We start from the raw sequence: 17,400 nt of genomic DNA on the forward strand, positions 1-17,400 counted from the left end.
ACATTCTGCTGGCCCAGGGTGAGACCCCCGTGCTTGGCTCCAAGGGGCCGGACCCGGTTTGTTCCCTGGGACCCTCAGGGCAGGATCCTGCAGCAGGAGTGAGGAGCAGGGCTCAGGGCAGAGCTGTGCCCTCAGTGCCCCAGGGAAGGGCTGTGCCTGCTGTGCTTGCTCACTGATCTTCTCCCAGTTCAGCTCCTCAGGGTCACAGAAACCCAAAGTTCCTTGCTCAGGGTGGCTTTGGGCAATAAACAGGCTCATGCCAAGGGGTGCTGCTCCCCTTGTGCCATGGGCATGTGGGTGCATGGCCCTGCTCCTGCCCATCCCCACCAGGCCATGGGGAGCTGGGGCTGGCAGCTGGGGCTGGCAGCTGGGTGCTGCTGGCCCTTAGTGCTGCTGTGACCTCCCAGACCATGTGGCCCCTCCGTGGTTCCCATGGCTGCTCCAGTGACCCCTCTGGAGGCTGTTGACTTGCAGGTGGTGCACTTGGGAGTCTAGTCCTGTGTGTTCTCCTTGGATGAAGCTGCTGTTGGATTGGGCAATGGCAGAAATGCAGAAACTGCAGCACAAGGATTCAGAGTCCCCTCTGAAGCTGCAAAGCTGCTGGGGCATCTTTCATTGAATTCCCAGAAATTGATATAATTCTGGTTATAATGTGGTAATTCACAGAGTTCACCAGGGAAGGTGTGAACTGTGGGTCCAGGGGAGGCCATGGAGATGGTCCAGGATCCAGGCTGGGAGAGCTGGAGTGTTCCCCTGGAGAAGGTAAGGCTCCAGGGAGACTTTAGAGCCCCTTCCAGAGCCTAAAGAGGGCTTTTAAAAGGAGGGAGAGGGACTTCTACACAGGCAGAGAGTGGCAGGACAAGGGGGACAAAATCTGTTTGGTGCAAGAACCAAATGAGATGCAGTGCAAACGATCTGTAAGTGCTTGGTGCTAAAGCCAGCAGGTCTGGAGTGTTTGGGGGTGATGAGCCCTGCAACTGGAGAGTTGATGATCCGTAATAAATACATGTAATAGAAAACAACTGTTTACAGAGCTGTACAAGTGTGAGTGTGTTTGCATCATTGCTTTTATGTCCTTCTAGCTCAGGGTTGGAATTTGCTTAACGATTCTGGGGACTCTGATCTCCCTCTGGGCTCTCTGAGCCCAGCTTGCTGTGGAAGCAGCAGGATCTGAAGGCATTTCATGGACACTGGGTCTCTAAAGGAGTGCTGGAACGTGAGGTGTTGGAATTTCAGGCATCCCCGGGGCAGGCTCCTCACGTGGAGCACTGTCACAGTCAGTCTTTATGAAGGGGTTCCTGATGGTTTGTGGATTTGATCTCAGGGTGCAAAAAACCGACACGGCACAGAGGGTTTGCAGTGATAATTGAAACAAATGCACCTTTATTGAATGACCACAGTAAAATGTGATAGAGGGATTAAGGGAGAGAAAAGAGAGAGAGAGAGAGAGAGAGAGAGCTTTGGTCCAGTCCAGTTGAGGATCCATCTGTTACATCGGGGAGATCTCAAAATCTCTTGCTAACTCAGAGGTTTTTATTATGATAATTCTATTGGAAATTGTGAGGGGGGAAACAAATACAATAAGGAATAGATGTAACAGGCAGTCCGTGTTCTCAGCAGTAAATGAGAGCCATTGTTTTCTTGTTCCAGTGGTCACAACCTGCAGGCAAACATCTGGCTTTGGTCAGCTTGCCTCCCCCACACACCTGCCCTGGGCTGGGGGCTTCAGTCCCAGTCCTTGGAAGGAGCAGAGGGGCCTTTGCACATGGGGGTTCCATGTCTCAGTCCCTGATGGAGAGGGGCCTTTGCACATGGGGGTTCCATGTCCCAGTCCTTGATGGAGAGGGGCCTTTGCACATGGGGGTTCCATGTCTCAGTCCTTGATGGAGAGGGGCCTTTGCACATGGGGGTTCCATGTCTCAGTCCTCAATGGAGAGGGGCCTTTGCACATGGGGGTTCCATGTCTCAGTCCTCAATGGAGAGGGGCCTTTGCACATGGGGGTTCCATGTCTCAGTCCTTGATGGAGAGGCTCCTTCCATCTCAGTCTGTCACGGTGGGTGTAAAACAGGTGAGGATCTTCTGTGGGAGACCACCTGAAACTCAGGAGAAGTCCAGCCAGGGGAGAGGTGGGACAGCTCCCAAGGCTGTTGTTGCAAACAGGGCACGGTGCCCCTTCTTCTTCTCATTGGGCTCAGTGTAGCACACAGCAAACAACACCTGTGAACAATAGCTTAGCACTGTGCTCTCAGGTCTCAGGGCCTTTGGTGTGTGACTTTCTCCTACAAAGCCAGAGATTCTAGACAGGGGGGGTCTTCTCTTCAGTGGTCCCCAAGTGATGAGCGTGAGGCAGATGAGGGAAAATTGAGGCAGACTCTCACAAGCACTCCTTGCACTGTGGATCCCCAGACACCAGGACCTGAATCAATCCTTTGCTGGGATTTTTATCATTCCCCTGCTCTGCTCCAGCACCTGCAGGAGTTCCCTCAGCCCCAGCTCAAGCTCACCTATTTACCAGAATGGGCACTTAAAACGTTTGAAGCCCATAATTGTTGTTCTTTTAGAGCCCAACTCTTGAATTAAGGCTTTTCAAGAGCACTGGGTTTGCAAGGATTGCTTAATCAATAAGAGAAATTTATGTCAGACTCCTTGTTTACACTGCTATTTGTGAAGTGAACTGGGCAGGATTTTCAGCAATCCTGGTGGGGCTTTCAGCTCTATTTATAGATGATTTGGACAAAACCCAGAAGAAAAATATAAATCATTTGCTTCACAGCCTGCAAGAGTGTTTTTTAACGAGGTAATTATGTTTTTATGGCAGCTTAATCTCTGCTTTCATCACTGGAAGTTGCAGTGCTGGTTTGTTATTTCCCAGGATAAGGAGTGTCACTATTCCCATAAATACAGTTACCCCTTCCCAGGCTGTGGCTGAGCTCCTGTGTGTGCCACCCTCACAGCAACAATCCCTTCCCAATATCCCACCCAGCCCTGCCCTCTGGCAGTGGACAGCCATCCCCTGTCCTGGCACTCCAGGCCCTTGTCCCAAATCCCTCACCATCCTTCCTGTGGGATCCTTCAGGTGATGGGGGCCACAAATGGATCACCCCAAAACTTTCCCTCCTCCAGGCTGATCCTGCAGTTACTCCCTCAACCCTTCAGTGTTACAGGGTTATTTAAAATACAGTTTGTTCTCCTTTCCTGTGTGCCCTATTGCTGAGCAAAACAGCGATTTTGAAGAGTATTCCTTCAGGCCCCTGGGGAATCTCAGTGGGAAGTTGTTTTCCTGGCTGAGATTTCCAGCCACAGAGATCTGTGAGGAAGCATCCAAGTCTTTGGCTGGGTGTGTAAATAACTGGGCTGGCTGGAAGCTCCTGAGCAGCTGGCAGTGCCCTGGGGCAGCCTGGCTCCAGCCCTGGGCCCACAGTGCCTCAGGGAATGTTCAGTTCCTGCCCCAGCCTTGGCCTCAGTGGGGCTGGGGTTGAGCTGCTCTGTTTGAGCTGCTCTTTTCCCCCATCTCCTTTCTGCCCGTGCAAATGCCACTCTCAGGCTCTGTCTCCACGTTGCCCAGTCTGTGTTAAGGCACTGATGTGTTGCTGTTAGAAACCAACTTCTTCTTAGCAATCACTGAGGCTGGAAAGCCCCAGGGTCAGAATGCAGCCATTCCTCCACCACTGACCCTGTGCCACATCCACTCATTGTTTGAGTCCCTCCAGGGATGGGGACTCCACCCCTGCCCTGGGCAGCTGTGCCAGGGCCTGGCCTCCCATTCAGTGAAGGAATTTCCCCAAAATCCCCCCTGAGGCTGCCCTGGCCCAGCCTGAGGCCGTTCCCTCTGCTCCTGTCCCTGTTCCCTGGAGCACAGCCCGACCCCCCCCGGCTGTGCCCTCCTGTCAGGAGCTGTGCAGAGCCACAAGGGCCCCCTGAGCCTCCTCTGCTCCAGGCTGAGCCCCTGCCCAGCTCCCTCAGCTGCTCCTGGGGCTCCAGGCCCTTCCCAGCTCCATTCCCTGCCACGGACACCTCCAGCCCCTTCTTTGGAACTCCCCTGTAGTTTATTCTTTAATATTGTCTGTCTCCTGCCTTCCCTGCACTGCTGGGGTCTGACTGTGCCCTGAGGTGACAGGTTTGTCACTATGAGGCGACAGCTTTGCCATGGTGCCTCTCCAAGGCCTCCCCTTATCCTGGCCAAGGAGCCAAGCCTGAGACAGGTCCTGGAGCATCAGGACATGCCTCTGGAGCTGTGTCTGGGGCATTTTGGGAATGAGAGGAGAGGACGCTGGGCCAAATTCTAGATTTTGCCTTCAGCTCTTCCCCCTCTGAAGCCTTTTCTTTCCCACACCTGACCAGACACGAGCACGTACTGAGCAGCCCTGAGGAGGTGGCACTTGTGGACACGAGCAGTGCTGGCCTTGGCAGTGCTGGGGAAGGGCTGAACTCGACTTTGGAGGGATTTTTCCCCCTGACCCCATTCTGTGCCCCCCATCCTGTGCCCTTGCAGCAGGGCCTGTCCTGGGCAGCAGAGGAGGAGCCATCCCTGTGTCAGAGGGAAGGAGCTGGGGCTCTCCAGAGGGAAGGGAGGTGTGGGAGCATTGGGGGTAGGACGGTGGGGATGGACGGGGAGCAGAGATCTCTGCAGCCAGGGCAGGAACTTGGGGTTTATTGCAAAGGGCCTGGGGGCAGGGCCCTGCTGGGAGCTGCCAAACACAGCTCAGAGCAAGGCTCAGAGACGGAGAGACTGGTAAAGAGAGAGAAGGCAAGAGTGTGGTAAAGAGGGTGAGAGAGCGAGAAAGAGTAAAGAGGGTAAGAGAGTGAAGTTCCTGTTCCAATACAATAAATCTTCTTCTGTGCTGAATATTCTAATTCTCACTAACCAATCTAAGATACAAATCCTATAGCATTTCCATACAGCCTATAAGAATCATTACATTACCACACTTGTGTTACATTTTAAACCCTAAAAACTCCTCTTTGGGCCCCTTCTGCCAAGCTGCGGGGTCTGCTCTGACCCTTGGGCCTGTCTGCAAGCAGAGGGTGTTGTTCCATCAAAAGGGGATCACCTTCAGCTGGCCACACCATTGTTTTCCAGTTGTTCAGTAACTGAGGGATCTCAAAGATTGCTTTCATTTCAATCTCACTTATAGTTTCTATATTCTCAGAATCTTTTGCCAGGCAATCATATTTGTAAGGCTTTCCTGTTTCATCTTCCCCACCAGGGAGGGATGGGCTGGAGCCAAGATCAGGCCTGGCTGAGCTCCTGCCACGGGGCAGGACAGCAGCTGGGCCAGGACAGGGTGGCTTTGTCCCCTGGGATGTGCCTGGCAGGTCCCTGCTGCTGCAGCAGCTGCTGCTCCAGCCCAGGGATGGACAAGGTCCTGATCCTGCCTGTCCTGGGAGCTTTCACAGAGCATTCCTGCCAGGCTGCTGCTTGGGGTCTTGTGAAAGTCACAGGGACTGGGGCAGGAGCTTTGCTGCTGCTGGAAGGGTTTTAGTTCCACTCTCTGCCCCGGCTGGAGCCTGGCAGGGCTGTCCCTGTGGCTCCCCAGGCTCCTGCTGGTGCTTTCCTGCCTCTGTGGGGTTAAACATCCACCCTTTCCTGGGAGAAGAACCAGCTCAGCCTGTTAAACAGCAAGCTTGAAGTGGCTTTTGCTGCTGATTTGATAGGATCTGTTTTCCTGCTGTTCTATTTTAAGTCCCTTAGCATTGGGCTGCTTTTTCCCTGGGTATAAATTTTACATGATTCCTTGAAACTGCACTGGAAATACAGAAAAGAAAGAAATAATGACTGGAATGTTGGTGGTGCTGATTTCCAAGGGCAAGTGTGTTAAAACCAAGTCCATGGAAAATGGATGAAGAACAGTCATGGTTTGAATTTACTTAAGCACAACATCTTCAGCTCTCAAAACAAAGCTGTTGCTGTACTTTGTTTTATTTCTAGAGAATTTTCAATAATCTGATTAATTTCTGCCGAATTGTGAAGCAATAAAGTAGATTACAAGCAAGTACAGGAAGAGTGAATGTGGAGGGAGTGAAATTCGGTGGTTTTTCTCCTTGGTTTCCAGTCCTGATCCCTCATTTCTGAGCTCCACACATCAGCAGGGCTGTGCAGAGGCTGAGGGGCTTTTCTGGTGTGAAATTCCAGCTTGGGAATTAATGCTGATGAGTTCATCCCACTGCAGGACTTCCTTGTTCTTTCCAGGCAGGATTTCAGAGCTGGGAAGACACCAGGGCAGTTGTGTTGGGTGATAAAAAACCCAATGCAGACCAAAAGTTCAGCTTTGCTGTTTTCCTAATTATTATTCAGGACAGTTTTCATCTTATCTTCAAGGCCTTGGAAGAACAAGGAATTTCACATAGAGATCAGGCTTGACTCCTCACAATAATTGTACTTCAGAGAGACAATTTTGGTTCTTACACATTTATATTAAAGCTGAAAGAATTAAAAATGCTTTAAAGGGACTGCCTCGGGCTCCAGGTTCAAGACAAGATGCAGGACCAGTCCTCATCATGTGGACATCACCACATAATTGTATTTTTCCTGATTCCCTAATTAGTTTTTTGCCTGATTCCCTCACAAGGAGCAGGAATGGCTTTTGCATGGAAAGGTAGTGTCAGGTTTGTGTTTTGGTTTGGGGTTGATGTTTGGTTTTTGTAAGTTTGGGGTTATTTTGTAGAAACATCCAGATTCTTTGGCATTAGCACTCAGCTGATGGAATCATGGAATGGGTTGGCTTGGAAGGACTTTAAAGATCATCCCTTCCCACCTCCCAGCAGAGGTGCTGCACGCTCCATCTGCTTTGAGGAAAGGTTTTAAATCTCAGGTGAGAAAAGTTAAGCACCTGAAGAGGTATTTTTGTGCTTAGACACACCAGGAAACACAAATCTGGGGTCATTTTATAGCCCTACTTTAAATATCTTTATTTGACATTTTTATTATATTCATGTAACAACAAATGATTTTCTGCTGGTTATACAAAGGAATAAACTTGGTTTATCCAAATCCCAAGAAAACCTCACTTTTGGAAGTTTATTGTGACTGAAAACTCTAAGTTGACTCTGAAAATCAGAAATGTCTCAATTCCAGTTGAGCTCAGAGTTTACAGTGACTTTTGGGTCCCTGCAGACAGGAGAACACAGGGCCCAGTGATCCATCTCCAGCTTTTGAACCTTCAGACACTCCAGAATTGTCAAAAATCCACATCCCCAAGTACTTGAGTATCAATAATTTGGTTTTGCTTTACCCCACACCCAGACAGGAGGCAAAGCAGGTCCTTGGTAGGAAGTGAAATGTTGTGCAGGGTCCAGCAAGAGGCTGAGGGTGGCTTTGTCCCCATCCTGGGGGTGACATGGGGACAACAGGAAGGTCCTGGGTGAAGCCCAGGGCTCTGGAGCTGAGCCTCAGGTGGAGCCTGGCTTCAGCACTGACTTCTCCAGCACTGCTCTGAGCTTTGCTGGCTCTCAGAGCAGAGTCAGTGGGTTAATTAGCCCATGCTAATGAGCACCTTTTTAGCACTGGAGACAAAGGCTGCACTTGCTCTCACCTGGCATTGATGGAACAAAGCTCCGGGGGTTTGTGGGTTCCTACGCAGCAGAGCCTGCTCGGGGTTTGCTGTAATGCTCATCTGCCTTAAGAAAGGAAGCTGAAAACTTCTGAACTCTGTGCTGAGTTCAGCTGTGAGGGGAGAAATCCCTCCTGAGCTGTGCAGTGTGCTCAGCTGAGCCCTCCCTGGCCCTGCAGTGGCTGTCACAGGGGGTGACAGTCACTCCCCATCAGTCACATCCATATGGTGAAGGTGATGGCCCAGGGCAGAGAGGAGTCCCTGTGGGCAGGGAGGCTCCTGGTTCACAGAGGAATGGATTAACCTCTATCCTTCCAAGGACACTGAGCCTGCTTGTGTCCTCACACTCCCTTCTGGAGTCTGATGGGTCCTACAAAGAGTTCAGAAGAGGCCACAGATCTGCTCCTACGTTTGGGACACTTCTGGAGCCAGGCTGGGAGAGCTGGGGGTGCTCACCTGGAGAGGAGAAGGCTCCAGGGAGAGCTCAGAGCCCCTGCCAGGGCCTGAAGGGGCTCCAGGAGAGCTGGAGAGGGACTGGGGACAAGGATGGAGGGACAGGACACAGGGAATGGCTCCCACTGCCAGAGGGCAGGGATGGATGGGATATTGGGAATGAGGAATTGTTCCCTGTGAGGGTGGGCAGGCCCTGGCACAGGGTGCCCAGAGCAGCTGTGGCTGCCCCTGGATCCCTGGCAGTGCCCAAGGCCAGGCTGGACAGGGCTGGGAGCAGCCTGGGACAGTGGGAGGTGTCCCTGCCATGGCTGGGGTGGCACTGGATGGGCTTTAACATCTCCCCAGCCCAAATCATTGCAGGATTCTGTGACCTGCAGAGCTCCTGGGAGTACAGCAGAGCTGGGTTTGGGAGAGGCACGAGTGACCTCCAGTCCTGTCAGAGGGGCTCTGTCTGGGTGAACTGGAAGCCTTTGGAAAGCTGTGGAATCTGGGGGTGTTGGGATCTGAGATTTCCTCGGGCTGTGTTTTGGATCTTTCCTCCCTGCTGGGGTTTCTGCATAAAGCAGTTCCTTATCGGTTATGGGAAAGAGATTTTGGCTGCAGGGGCTTTTTTTCTCGACGCACATCCGTGTGACAAGTAATTTCCAAGTGTGAAAGTGGCTTTGATTCTGCATTCAGTGCTGTTGCATAACCCGGGCAGGGAGCAGGGACGGGCTCAGCCCTGGGGGCTGGGCTGCACCCACTGCCCCTGCCGTGGCCACAGCGGCTCCTGCAGCTCAGAACCTCAGAGAATGGGTCATGAAGGAGCTTCTGCCAGTGGAGCCTTGCCTTGAAGAGAGGAAGAAAGTCCTGATGGAAGGAGCTGCCTTTGAAGTGGTTCCTGCTCCTCATCCAGCGCTGAAAGGGCTGTGAAGTTGTGTGAAACAAAGGGCAGGTTCTGTTTAGAGCTTGCACCATCATTTCCTCCCCCCCAGAGTGCCTTTTTCATCCAGCTGTGCTGTGTTTCTGTTGAGAAGGTTGAGATTCATTAGCTGCAAAAATAGGGATTTCTGTGGGGGAGTCTGTGGATGAAATGACAACAAAATAATTTCATCAGTACCTGAGAAATGCATGTGAGTGTTCAGGATAGCTGAGCCTAAGCCAGGGACTGAAACAAAAACCTGGGTGTAGTTCTGTCTGTTTCCAAACAGGGGGACATTGATACTGTCCCTGAACAAAAAGATACTCACTGAACAAAAGAGTTCAGGTGACAGGATCCAAAGTGAGGGCCTTGGAGATGCTTCCCTGCTCTCCCTGGAGAAGGAACAGGTTCTGTCCTGGCCAGAGAAGGGAGCTGCTCCCCTGCCCCAGCCAAGCCCGTGTCCCTCCAGCATCCTGCTCTTTGCAGGTGATGTGTTCCCTCTTCCTCCTGGGGTTACACCTGGGCTGCTTCATGAAGAATAATTATGTTTGATCTAGGAAAAGATGAATGTTGAGGAGGAGGGAATTAAAAAGCAGCCATGAAAAAGAAGCAGCACCAATCCCTCGTGGTTATTGGAGTGGGAAAGGGAGCACCTTGTCAGGGTGACACTGAGTCCTCTGGTGAGGGCTCCTGGGCTGGGGCAGGGCCAGCAGCAAAGGGATGCATTGGTGGCTTCCAGGGACAGTGTCCCTGCCGTGGGACAGCTCCAGAGTCAGCTGTGCCCGTGTGCCCAGGCTGGCCCATGGCAGCTGCCCACTGCTCTCCAGGCTGGAGCAGGGAGCTTCCAGTGCCTGCTGGGTTCCAGGAGGAGCTGCTGGAGGAGGGCAGGGGTGCAGCAGCCTGGGGGCTCCTCTGGAGGCTCAGCTGAGCCTTCAGCTCATGGGAAGGAGTGTCCATGTCAGGGTGATCCCAGTTCTGGCTGTGAGCTCTGACCAGGGGGTGGTGTGGGACTGGGGCATGAGACACCCTGGGACAGAAGGTTTGGTGTTTTTCATGGAATCACAGAATGTCCTGAGCTGGAAAGGGACCACAGGGATCATCCAGTCCAACCCCTGGCCCTGCAGAATCCCATCCTGTGCATCCCTGGAGCTCTGGCAGCCCCAGGGCTGTGCCCATTCCCTGGGCAGTGCCAGCATCCTCTGGGGAAAGAACCTTTCCCAAAATCCAACCTGAGCCTGCCCTGGCCTAGCTTCCAGGCTGCTTTTCCTGTCCCCACAGCCCTGCAGTGCCAGCCCCTCTGCAGGGGACAGCAGAGCCAGGCAGGGGCCTGGCAGCTGTGACAGCTCCCAGGGACAAGGGGGACAGAAGAGCACCCAGTGCAGAGTGAAGCCACATCTCTGACAGAATCCCCTCATTTTCTGAGCATGTTTGGGTACTGAGCTCCAGTGGAGGTGTCCTGCCCACAGCAGCTGGAACTGATCCCTTTAAGGCCCCATCCCAAACCAGTCTGTGATTCCATGAGTACTGGTTTGGGGCCAGAATGTGTCAGTCAGTGTGTGCTGAGTCCAGGATCTCAGAGGCATCCAGTGGAAGGATTCTGTATCCTCAGGATGCTGCCCTCAGCCTGGGCAGGCTCCCTGGTGCCCTGTTCTGGCACTGAGGGGCTGCAGGGCTTCCTGGGGTGGCCTGGAAGGATTTTCCAGGAATTGCCCAAGGGGAAAAGGCTGGGCTTCCCCTGGCTCCTTCTTTGCCCTCAGGAGTTTCAGGAACAGGAGGCTGCTCCTGACTGGCATTTTGGGGACCCTGGGAGCTGCCCCTCCAGCCAGGTTGCTCTGTGCAGAGATACACCTGACCCTCAGCCTTCACTGCCACCCTTCTGAGCTGTCTCCTCTTCCTCTGTGTTCTCCTCATGGCTGGAGTGGAGTAACAGCTGCTTTTCCTGGAAGCACGGAGTGCAGAGCATCCCAGACTGCTTTTATATCCTGATGCTTTAGATTGTTCAATTCTCACGGCTTAAGCTCTTTATTTCTTGTTTTGCTGTGCTTATGAGAGGATCTCCTGGGGCCCTATTGTACAACAAATACAAATAATCCATGAATAAAGCAGCCTGGCTGTTTGTACTGCTGGCAGTCTGCAAGGATTGCTCCCAGATAACATTTTGGGTTATTACTCATTTTGATCTGTGCCTTCTACCAGCATTTCTCTGCTCAACAACACTGCAGAGATGTTGCCCTCTGGAAAGAGGCTTCTCCAGATTAATTTCTGATTTTTCTACCTGTTTGCTGGCTGCCTGTGGCAGTTTCAGTTTCCTTCCATGCTGTCCCTGCCCAGCCATGGTGAGGTGCTGCAGGTGCTGCAGTGGTGCACACCCAGCAGCTGCAGTTATTCCTTGTCAGTGCTGCCCTGGGTGAGAAGCCCTTTAAATTCACTCATGGCACGTTCATTTTTATGAAGTCCTTGACCTTAAACTTGTGAATGAGCTGGGATGTGGATTGGAGAGTAGTAAAAGGAGATTTAAGTGGAGAAAGCCCCACTTCCCTGCATGGGAGGATGTGCTGCTCTCGCTGGGGGTGCTATGGAACAGGATCAGTTATGTTAAATACAAACTGGTATTTACTGGTGCCTTGAAGCTGCTGCACTTGTTCCCCACTGGGAGCTGCTCTTTGGGGAGCCAGTTCTCATTAATTGGTATCCAGTCATTGCACAGGACTGATGGGGTGTGGGCACTGCAGATTGTTCTCCTCACATCTTTTCCCTCCCTTTCTTCTTCCCCTGTTATGTGCAAGCACCATGTTTATTTTTCTGTATTAGCTCCTCTACTGTTCTCCTCTCCTCAGTAATTAACAGTTGATTTCCTACTTGTCTCTTGACCTTTCTTTTGCCAATCCATTCAAATCACAAGAATTTCTTGTTCTTTAAATATCTGCTTAAATGCCACGGGTAGAGGTCAGCTGGTTTGGTTCTTGACATATTTGGAAGAAGATGTTCCTGGTGTTCATTTGTTTCTCCTCTGGTTATTTCTTAGTAAATAACCTGGAAGGTTTGCATAGAAAATTGGTGTAGAAATTACTTTTTCCCCATGGAACACACAGAGATGGGTGGTAGGTGAGTTGATACATGGATTTTTATAGGGAGGGCAGAATTCACTGATGTGGGAGTCAGACTCTGAAGGACTAAAATGTTCCTTTTCTGGACACCCTGTGCCAGGGCTTCCCCACCCTCACAGGGAGGAATTTCTTCCTCCTGGTCCTGTCCCTCCATCCCTTGTTCAAAGTCTTTTTCCACCTTCCCTGCAGGCTCCCTGCAGGTCCTGCAAGGTCACAATTCAGTCACCCCAAAGCTTCTCCTGTCCAGGTGAGCATTCCCAGCTGTGCCAGCCTTTCCTCCCAGCAGAGCTGCTCCATCCCTCTGCTCATCCTGGAGCCTCCTCTGTGTGGGAACCCAGCACATCCCTCTGGCTGCCCAGGATGGCCAGGACCCTGCCAGGGGGCTCAGAGACCCTGGCACAGAGCCCAGAACACCTGTGGGTTTGATTATGACCCGTGAAGCAAATTACCAACATTAGATGAAGATCAGCAAGCCACAACAGTTTAAGTAGAATATTAGTGAAGTTATCATGGGGTGAAAAAGTAGATTTTGGGGTTTTTGGTATAGGAGTTCAGGAGGCAAGATGGAGGGAACTGGGTGTGTCCAGCCTTTCTCCCTCTTCTTCTTGGCCTCCATCTTCTGCTGTGATGGTGGCACTTACAGATTGGTTTAGAGTAGAAGCTCAGTGTCTAACATAGGTGATAGGTATTGGGAAATAATTGTAAATATTGTACAGGTAGTTTTTAGTATAAAGACATAACACTGCCCTGGGGACAGGCAGAGTGCCTGGAACTGTCCTGCTGGATGGACCTTGGCAGGGCAGGAGAAAATTTTTTATAGATAAGGAACAATGAACAACCTTGAGACTGAGAAATGAAGAGCTCCGACTCATTCTTCAAGTGACGGGCTGGGAAAAGAGACTTTTAACAATCTTGGGGTTGCAGTGACCCAAAAAAGCTCCTGCCTGTCCTGGGGCAGCTCTGCAGGTGGGGTCTCACCTGGGCACATGGGCACAATCCCAATCCCTGCCCTGCTGCCCATGCTGGGATCAGCATTTACATTTTCCACTCCATTTTCCGCTGTGCAGGGACAGCAAAGGAGTTCGTCCAAACTGCAGATTTGTCAGAAAATTGCTCTATAAATAAAAATAAATTCCAAAAATAAGTGAAATAAAACAATCAGTAGAAGATGAAGGGGAGGGGAAGGATGGAAACGAGCGGATGTGAGGAGTGAGGAGTGGATTTGTTCCATGGTCAAGTGCTTGTGTTGAGAGGCCTTTTGTCACCAGTGACTCTTTGGAGAGCAGCCCTTGGAGGGCAAATCAGAATAACTCCAAGCAGAGAAGTTCTGGGAGTGCTCTGTGCCACCTTCCCAGGAGGGAATTGGATCTGGGAATCTTCTCCACAGCTCCTGACAGGAGGGGACAACCAGGAGGGTCGGGCTGTGCTCCAGGGAACAGGGACAGGAGCAGAGGGAACGGCCTCAGGCTGGGCCTGGGGAGGAGCAGGGGGCATTTTGGGGAAAATTTCTCATGGAAAGGTTGTCAAACACAGAACCAGGCTGTGGAGGAGGTGGTGGAGAGTTTTAACAGCCCTGTGCATGTGGCACTTGGGGACATGGCTCAGGAGTGGCCTTGGCAGTGCTGGGGCAAGGTTGGACTCGATGTTTTGAGGGCTTTTCCAACATAAATCATTCCATGTTTCTGTGAGAGTCCCCAGGGCTGGTGCTCCAGCTGGAGGCACTGAAACACCTGAAACTCATGGGGAGGTTTTGTATCTGGGGAAGCAAATCGAGGAGCAAATCCACATTTCCTGCTTATTGTGCCAGGGAGTTCAACTCCTGTACAAACAAAGTGCCTGGGGTCTGAGGTCTGCAGAGGGAGCATTTGTGTGGCACAGCTGGCTCAGCCCAGGTGCTGTGGAGCAGATTTCCTAAAGGAACAGGTTTGCTTCAATCTCTGAGTTCTTGGAATAAAAGGATGATTTAATTTCTTTCTCCTGTTTGAATCTGTGTGCAAGATGGAACATCTTCCCTGGGTCAGAATGGGATGTCAGTGGGATTTTTCCTTCATTCCTGGGTCAGAGTGGGATGTTAATGGGATTTTTCCTTCATTCCTAGGTCAGAATGGGATGTCAATGGCATTTTTTCCTTTGTCCCTGGGTCAGAATGGGATGTCAATGGCATTTTTCCTTTGTCCCTGGGTTAGAATGGGATGTCAGTGGGATTTTTCCTTCATTCCTGGGTCAGAATGAGATGTCAGTGGGATTTTTCCTTTGTCCCTGGGTCAGAGTGGGATGTTAATGGGATTTTTCCTTCGTTCCTGAGTCAGCATGGGATGTTTATGGGATTTTTTCCTTTGTCCCTGGGTCAGAGTGGGATGTAATGGGATTTTTCCTTCATTTCTGGGTCAGAGTGGGATGTTAATGGGATTTTTCCTTTACTCCTGGGTCAGAGTGGGATGTCAGTGGGATTTTTCCTTTGTCCCTGGTTCAGAATGGGATATCAGTGGGATTTTTCCTTCATTCCTGGGTCAGAATGGGATGTCAGTGGGATTTTTTCCTTTACTGCTGGGTTAGAATGGGATGTCAGTGGGATTTTTCCCTCATTCCTGGGTCAGAGTGGGATGTTAATGGGATTTTTCCCTCATTCCTGGGTCAGAGTGGGACGTTAATGGGATTTTTTCCTGTATTCCAGCAACAACGCACTGTGTACAGGCTGACCCTGGTGAAAGCTTGGAACGTGGATGAGCTCAAAGCTTATGCTGACCTGATATCCCTTGGGAAACCAGACTTCATTGAGGTCAAGGTGAGCTGCACTGAGCTGTTTTAGTTTTTCCAGCAGTATTTTCCATTGTTTTGTCCCCATTTCTCCCCTACCTTTAGTCTAAACTTTCTGATTAAGTAAAATTCTTCTGAATTGATTCATAACAAACTCCTCTCTTGCTTTTAATATTAGTGAATAATAATTAATTCACATTCAGGTGATGTTTTCTAGTATCCTGTGTGTACCTTTGGAGCGGGTTTCCCTGTGGCACAAACCAAACTTTGTACCAGCCAGCCTCAATTCTGCCCAACACAATCATCACTCTCTGGCCTTTTTTTGTATTTCTGTGAAAACAAAGATAAATTGATATTCCTCCTTTATATCAACTATCAGTTGACACAAAATATTCCAGGTTCAGCTGGTAGTTTGGGGTAGGGTTTCCCATCCTGGTCTTGAGTTTTGCCAGGAGAAAGGTGAAAGGTTCAGTGATGTGTTTGGATTTGAGGGCTGCCAGATGTGAGATACAGCAGGGCAGGACGGGCTTTATCCTGGGCTTCATCAATTCAGTAAAGAGACACTGTAAAAAGAGTTACAAACTTATTAAAAAACACCTTCCCAAGTGCTCTGAGCATTTTCACCCAGCAGCTCCTGCAGAGCAGCACAAATGTTTGTGCAACTCCGTGTTTGTGCAGTTCTGTTACTCCTGGAGTCTCCTTTTGCTTTTCTTGTTTCCTTCTCACTTATAATTTTTTTAAACTTTCTTTCATTTTTTAACCTTTTTTAAAAAAATTTTTTCAACCTTTTTTTACTGCTGCTATGAAGGAAAAGCCTGGATTTTGCTGTGAAGGTTTGATACCTTCTGTCAGCATGGAGAGAGCTTTTCTCTCTGGGTGTGCTGCTGAAGTTGGGAGCTTCATCCAGCTTGGGTTTGGAGTTTGGTTTGGAGAAAACCCCTCATTTTTTCCACCTTCCTGGGAGTCTCCCTGGCTGTGCAGGATCTGCCAGGGAGGGGAGGGCAGGGATGGGGCAGAGGCTGTGGGGTGGTGCTGCTGAGGCTGCCCTGCCCAGGGCATTAATGCCAATGGGTGAGATGAGGCTGTGCCAGTCCATGTTCCAGCAGGGATTCCCCCAGGAACTCTCCAGGGCAAACATCTGTCCCTGCAGGGCAGGGCTGCTCTTCCCTCTGCTCACAGTGCCACAGTCCTGCTCTGCCCTGCAAAAATCCTGCCTTGCTGTGCCAAGGAAACACATGAATAGTCACAGCTGTACTCCTGCTGCTCTTCCAGCTGGGACAGGGATTTATCTGGGTCTCTGAGCCCTGTTTGGGGGAGCTGGGACAGGGATTTATCTGATCTCTGAACTCTGTTTGGGGGAGCTGGGACAGGGATATTCATGGATCTCTGAACTCTGTTTGGGGGAGCTGGGACAGGGATATTCCTGGATCTCTGAACTCTGTTTGGGGGAGCTGGTGGTATCCCTCACAGGGATATCCCTCACAGGGATATTCATCACAGGGATATTCCTGGGTCTCTGAACCCTGGGATAGGGATTTATCTGATCTCTGAACTCTGTTTGGGGGAGCTGGGACAGGGATATTCCTGGATCTCTGAACTCTGTTTGGGGGAGCTGGGACAGGGATATTCATGGATCTCTGACCCCTGTCTGTGGGTTTTATCTGGGTCTCTGAACCCTGTTTGTGAGAGCTGGCACAGGGATATTCATCACAGGGATATTCCTGGATCTCTGAAACCTGTTTGTGGGAGCTGGGACAGGGATATTCATGGATCTCTGAACTCTGTTTGTGGGAGCTGGGACAGGGATATTCCTGGTTCTCTGAACTCTGTTTGGGGGAGCTGGGACAGGGATATTCCTGGATCTCTGAACCCTGTTTGGGGGAGCTGGTGGTATCCCTCACAGGGATAGCCCTCACAGGGATATTCATCACAGGGATATTCCTGGATCTCTGACCCCTGTCTCTGGGTTTTATCTGGGTCTCTGAACCCTGTTTGTGAGAGCTGGCACAGGGATATTCATCACAGGGATATTCCTGGATCTCTGAACCCTGCTTGTGAGCTCTGAACACAGCTCCCCTGTGAGCTGGGACAGGGAGGGGCTGGTGACATTCCCAGAATGCAGCAGTGGGATGGTGGCACTGGGGGTCCAGCCTCACACTGTGCTGATCACACAGCATTTGGGAGTTGATATTTTTGATTGAAAGTCATTTTTGTGTTCCTTTGGGAAGGAGGCAGATTTGGGGTGTGGATAGACCTCAGCATTCCTTTCTGCAGCCCCTCAGGTGCCAGGGGAAAAAGCCAAGGAGCAGGTGGTGCTCAAAGCCAACCAACAAAGAGAGATGGGGAGATTCTCCAAAGCTCTGCCTGACAATGGGGCTGAGCCTGGGGATTCTCTGGCTGCAGATTTGGGATAAATGACGTCCATTTCTGATGAAGGCAGCTAATCCAGTGTTGCTCCAGAGAGCCTCACTGGGTGGATGGAGAGAGATTTAGATTCTTGCAGGGCTTAATCCTTGTTCTCATTTCCATGAGTGCCTCACAGTGCTGTAAATCTGTGGGACCCCATTCTCCCACTTAAGCCAATAGTAAAGGGAGACTCAGTCATTAAAATGCATCAAATTGATTTATTGC

The 17,400-nt window shown here is 50.9% G+C and overlaps 1 protein-coding gene across 5 annotated transcripts in view; it reads left to right on the forward strand.

Annotated features, from left to right (window-relative positions):
• LOC134427751 (S-adenosyl-L-methionine-dependent tRNA 4-demethylwyosine synthase TYW1-like) overlaps positions 1 to 17,400 on the forward strand; it is a 113,551-nt gene that overhangs the window by 65,349 nt on the left and 30,802 nt on the right. For all 5 annotated transcript variants that reach the window (XR_010030226.1, XM_063173822.1, XM_063173819.1 and 2 more), the window contains exon 15: positions 14,687 to 14,797. Coding sequence is in view for 4 of the 5 variants with exons in the window: in XM_063173822.1 (XP_063029892.1) it covers positions 14,687 to 14,797 (111 nt within the window). In the remaining variant the exon portion in view is untranslated. The remainder of the gene's footprint in view (positions 1 to 14,686; positions 14,798 to 17,400) is intronic.

Source organism: Melospiza melodia, chromosome 21 (genome assembly GCF_035770615.1).
Source record: "Melospiza melodia melodia isolate bMelMel2 chromosome 21, bMelMel2.pri, whole genome shotgun sequence".
Lineage (NCBI taxonomy): Eukaryota > Metazoa > Chordata > Aves > Passeriformes > Passerellidae > Melospiza > Melospiza melodia.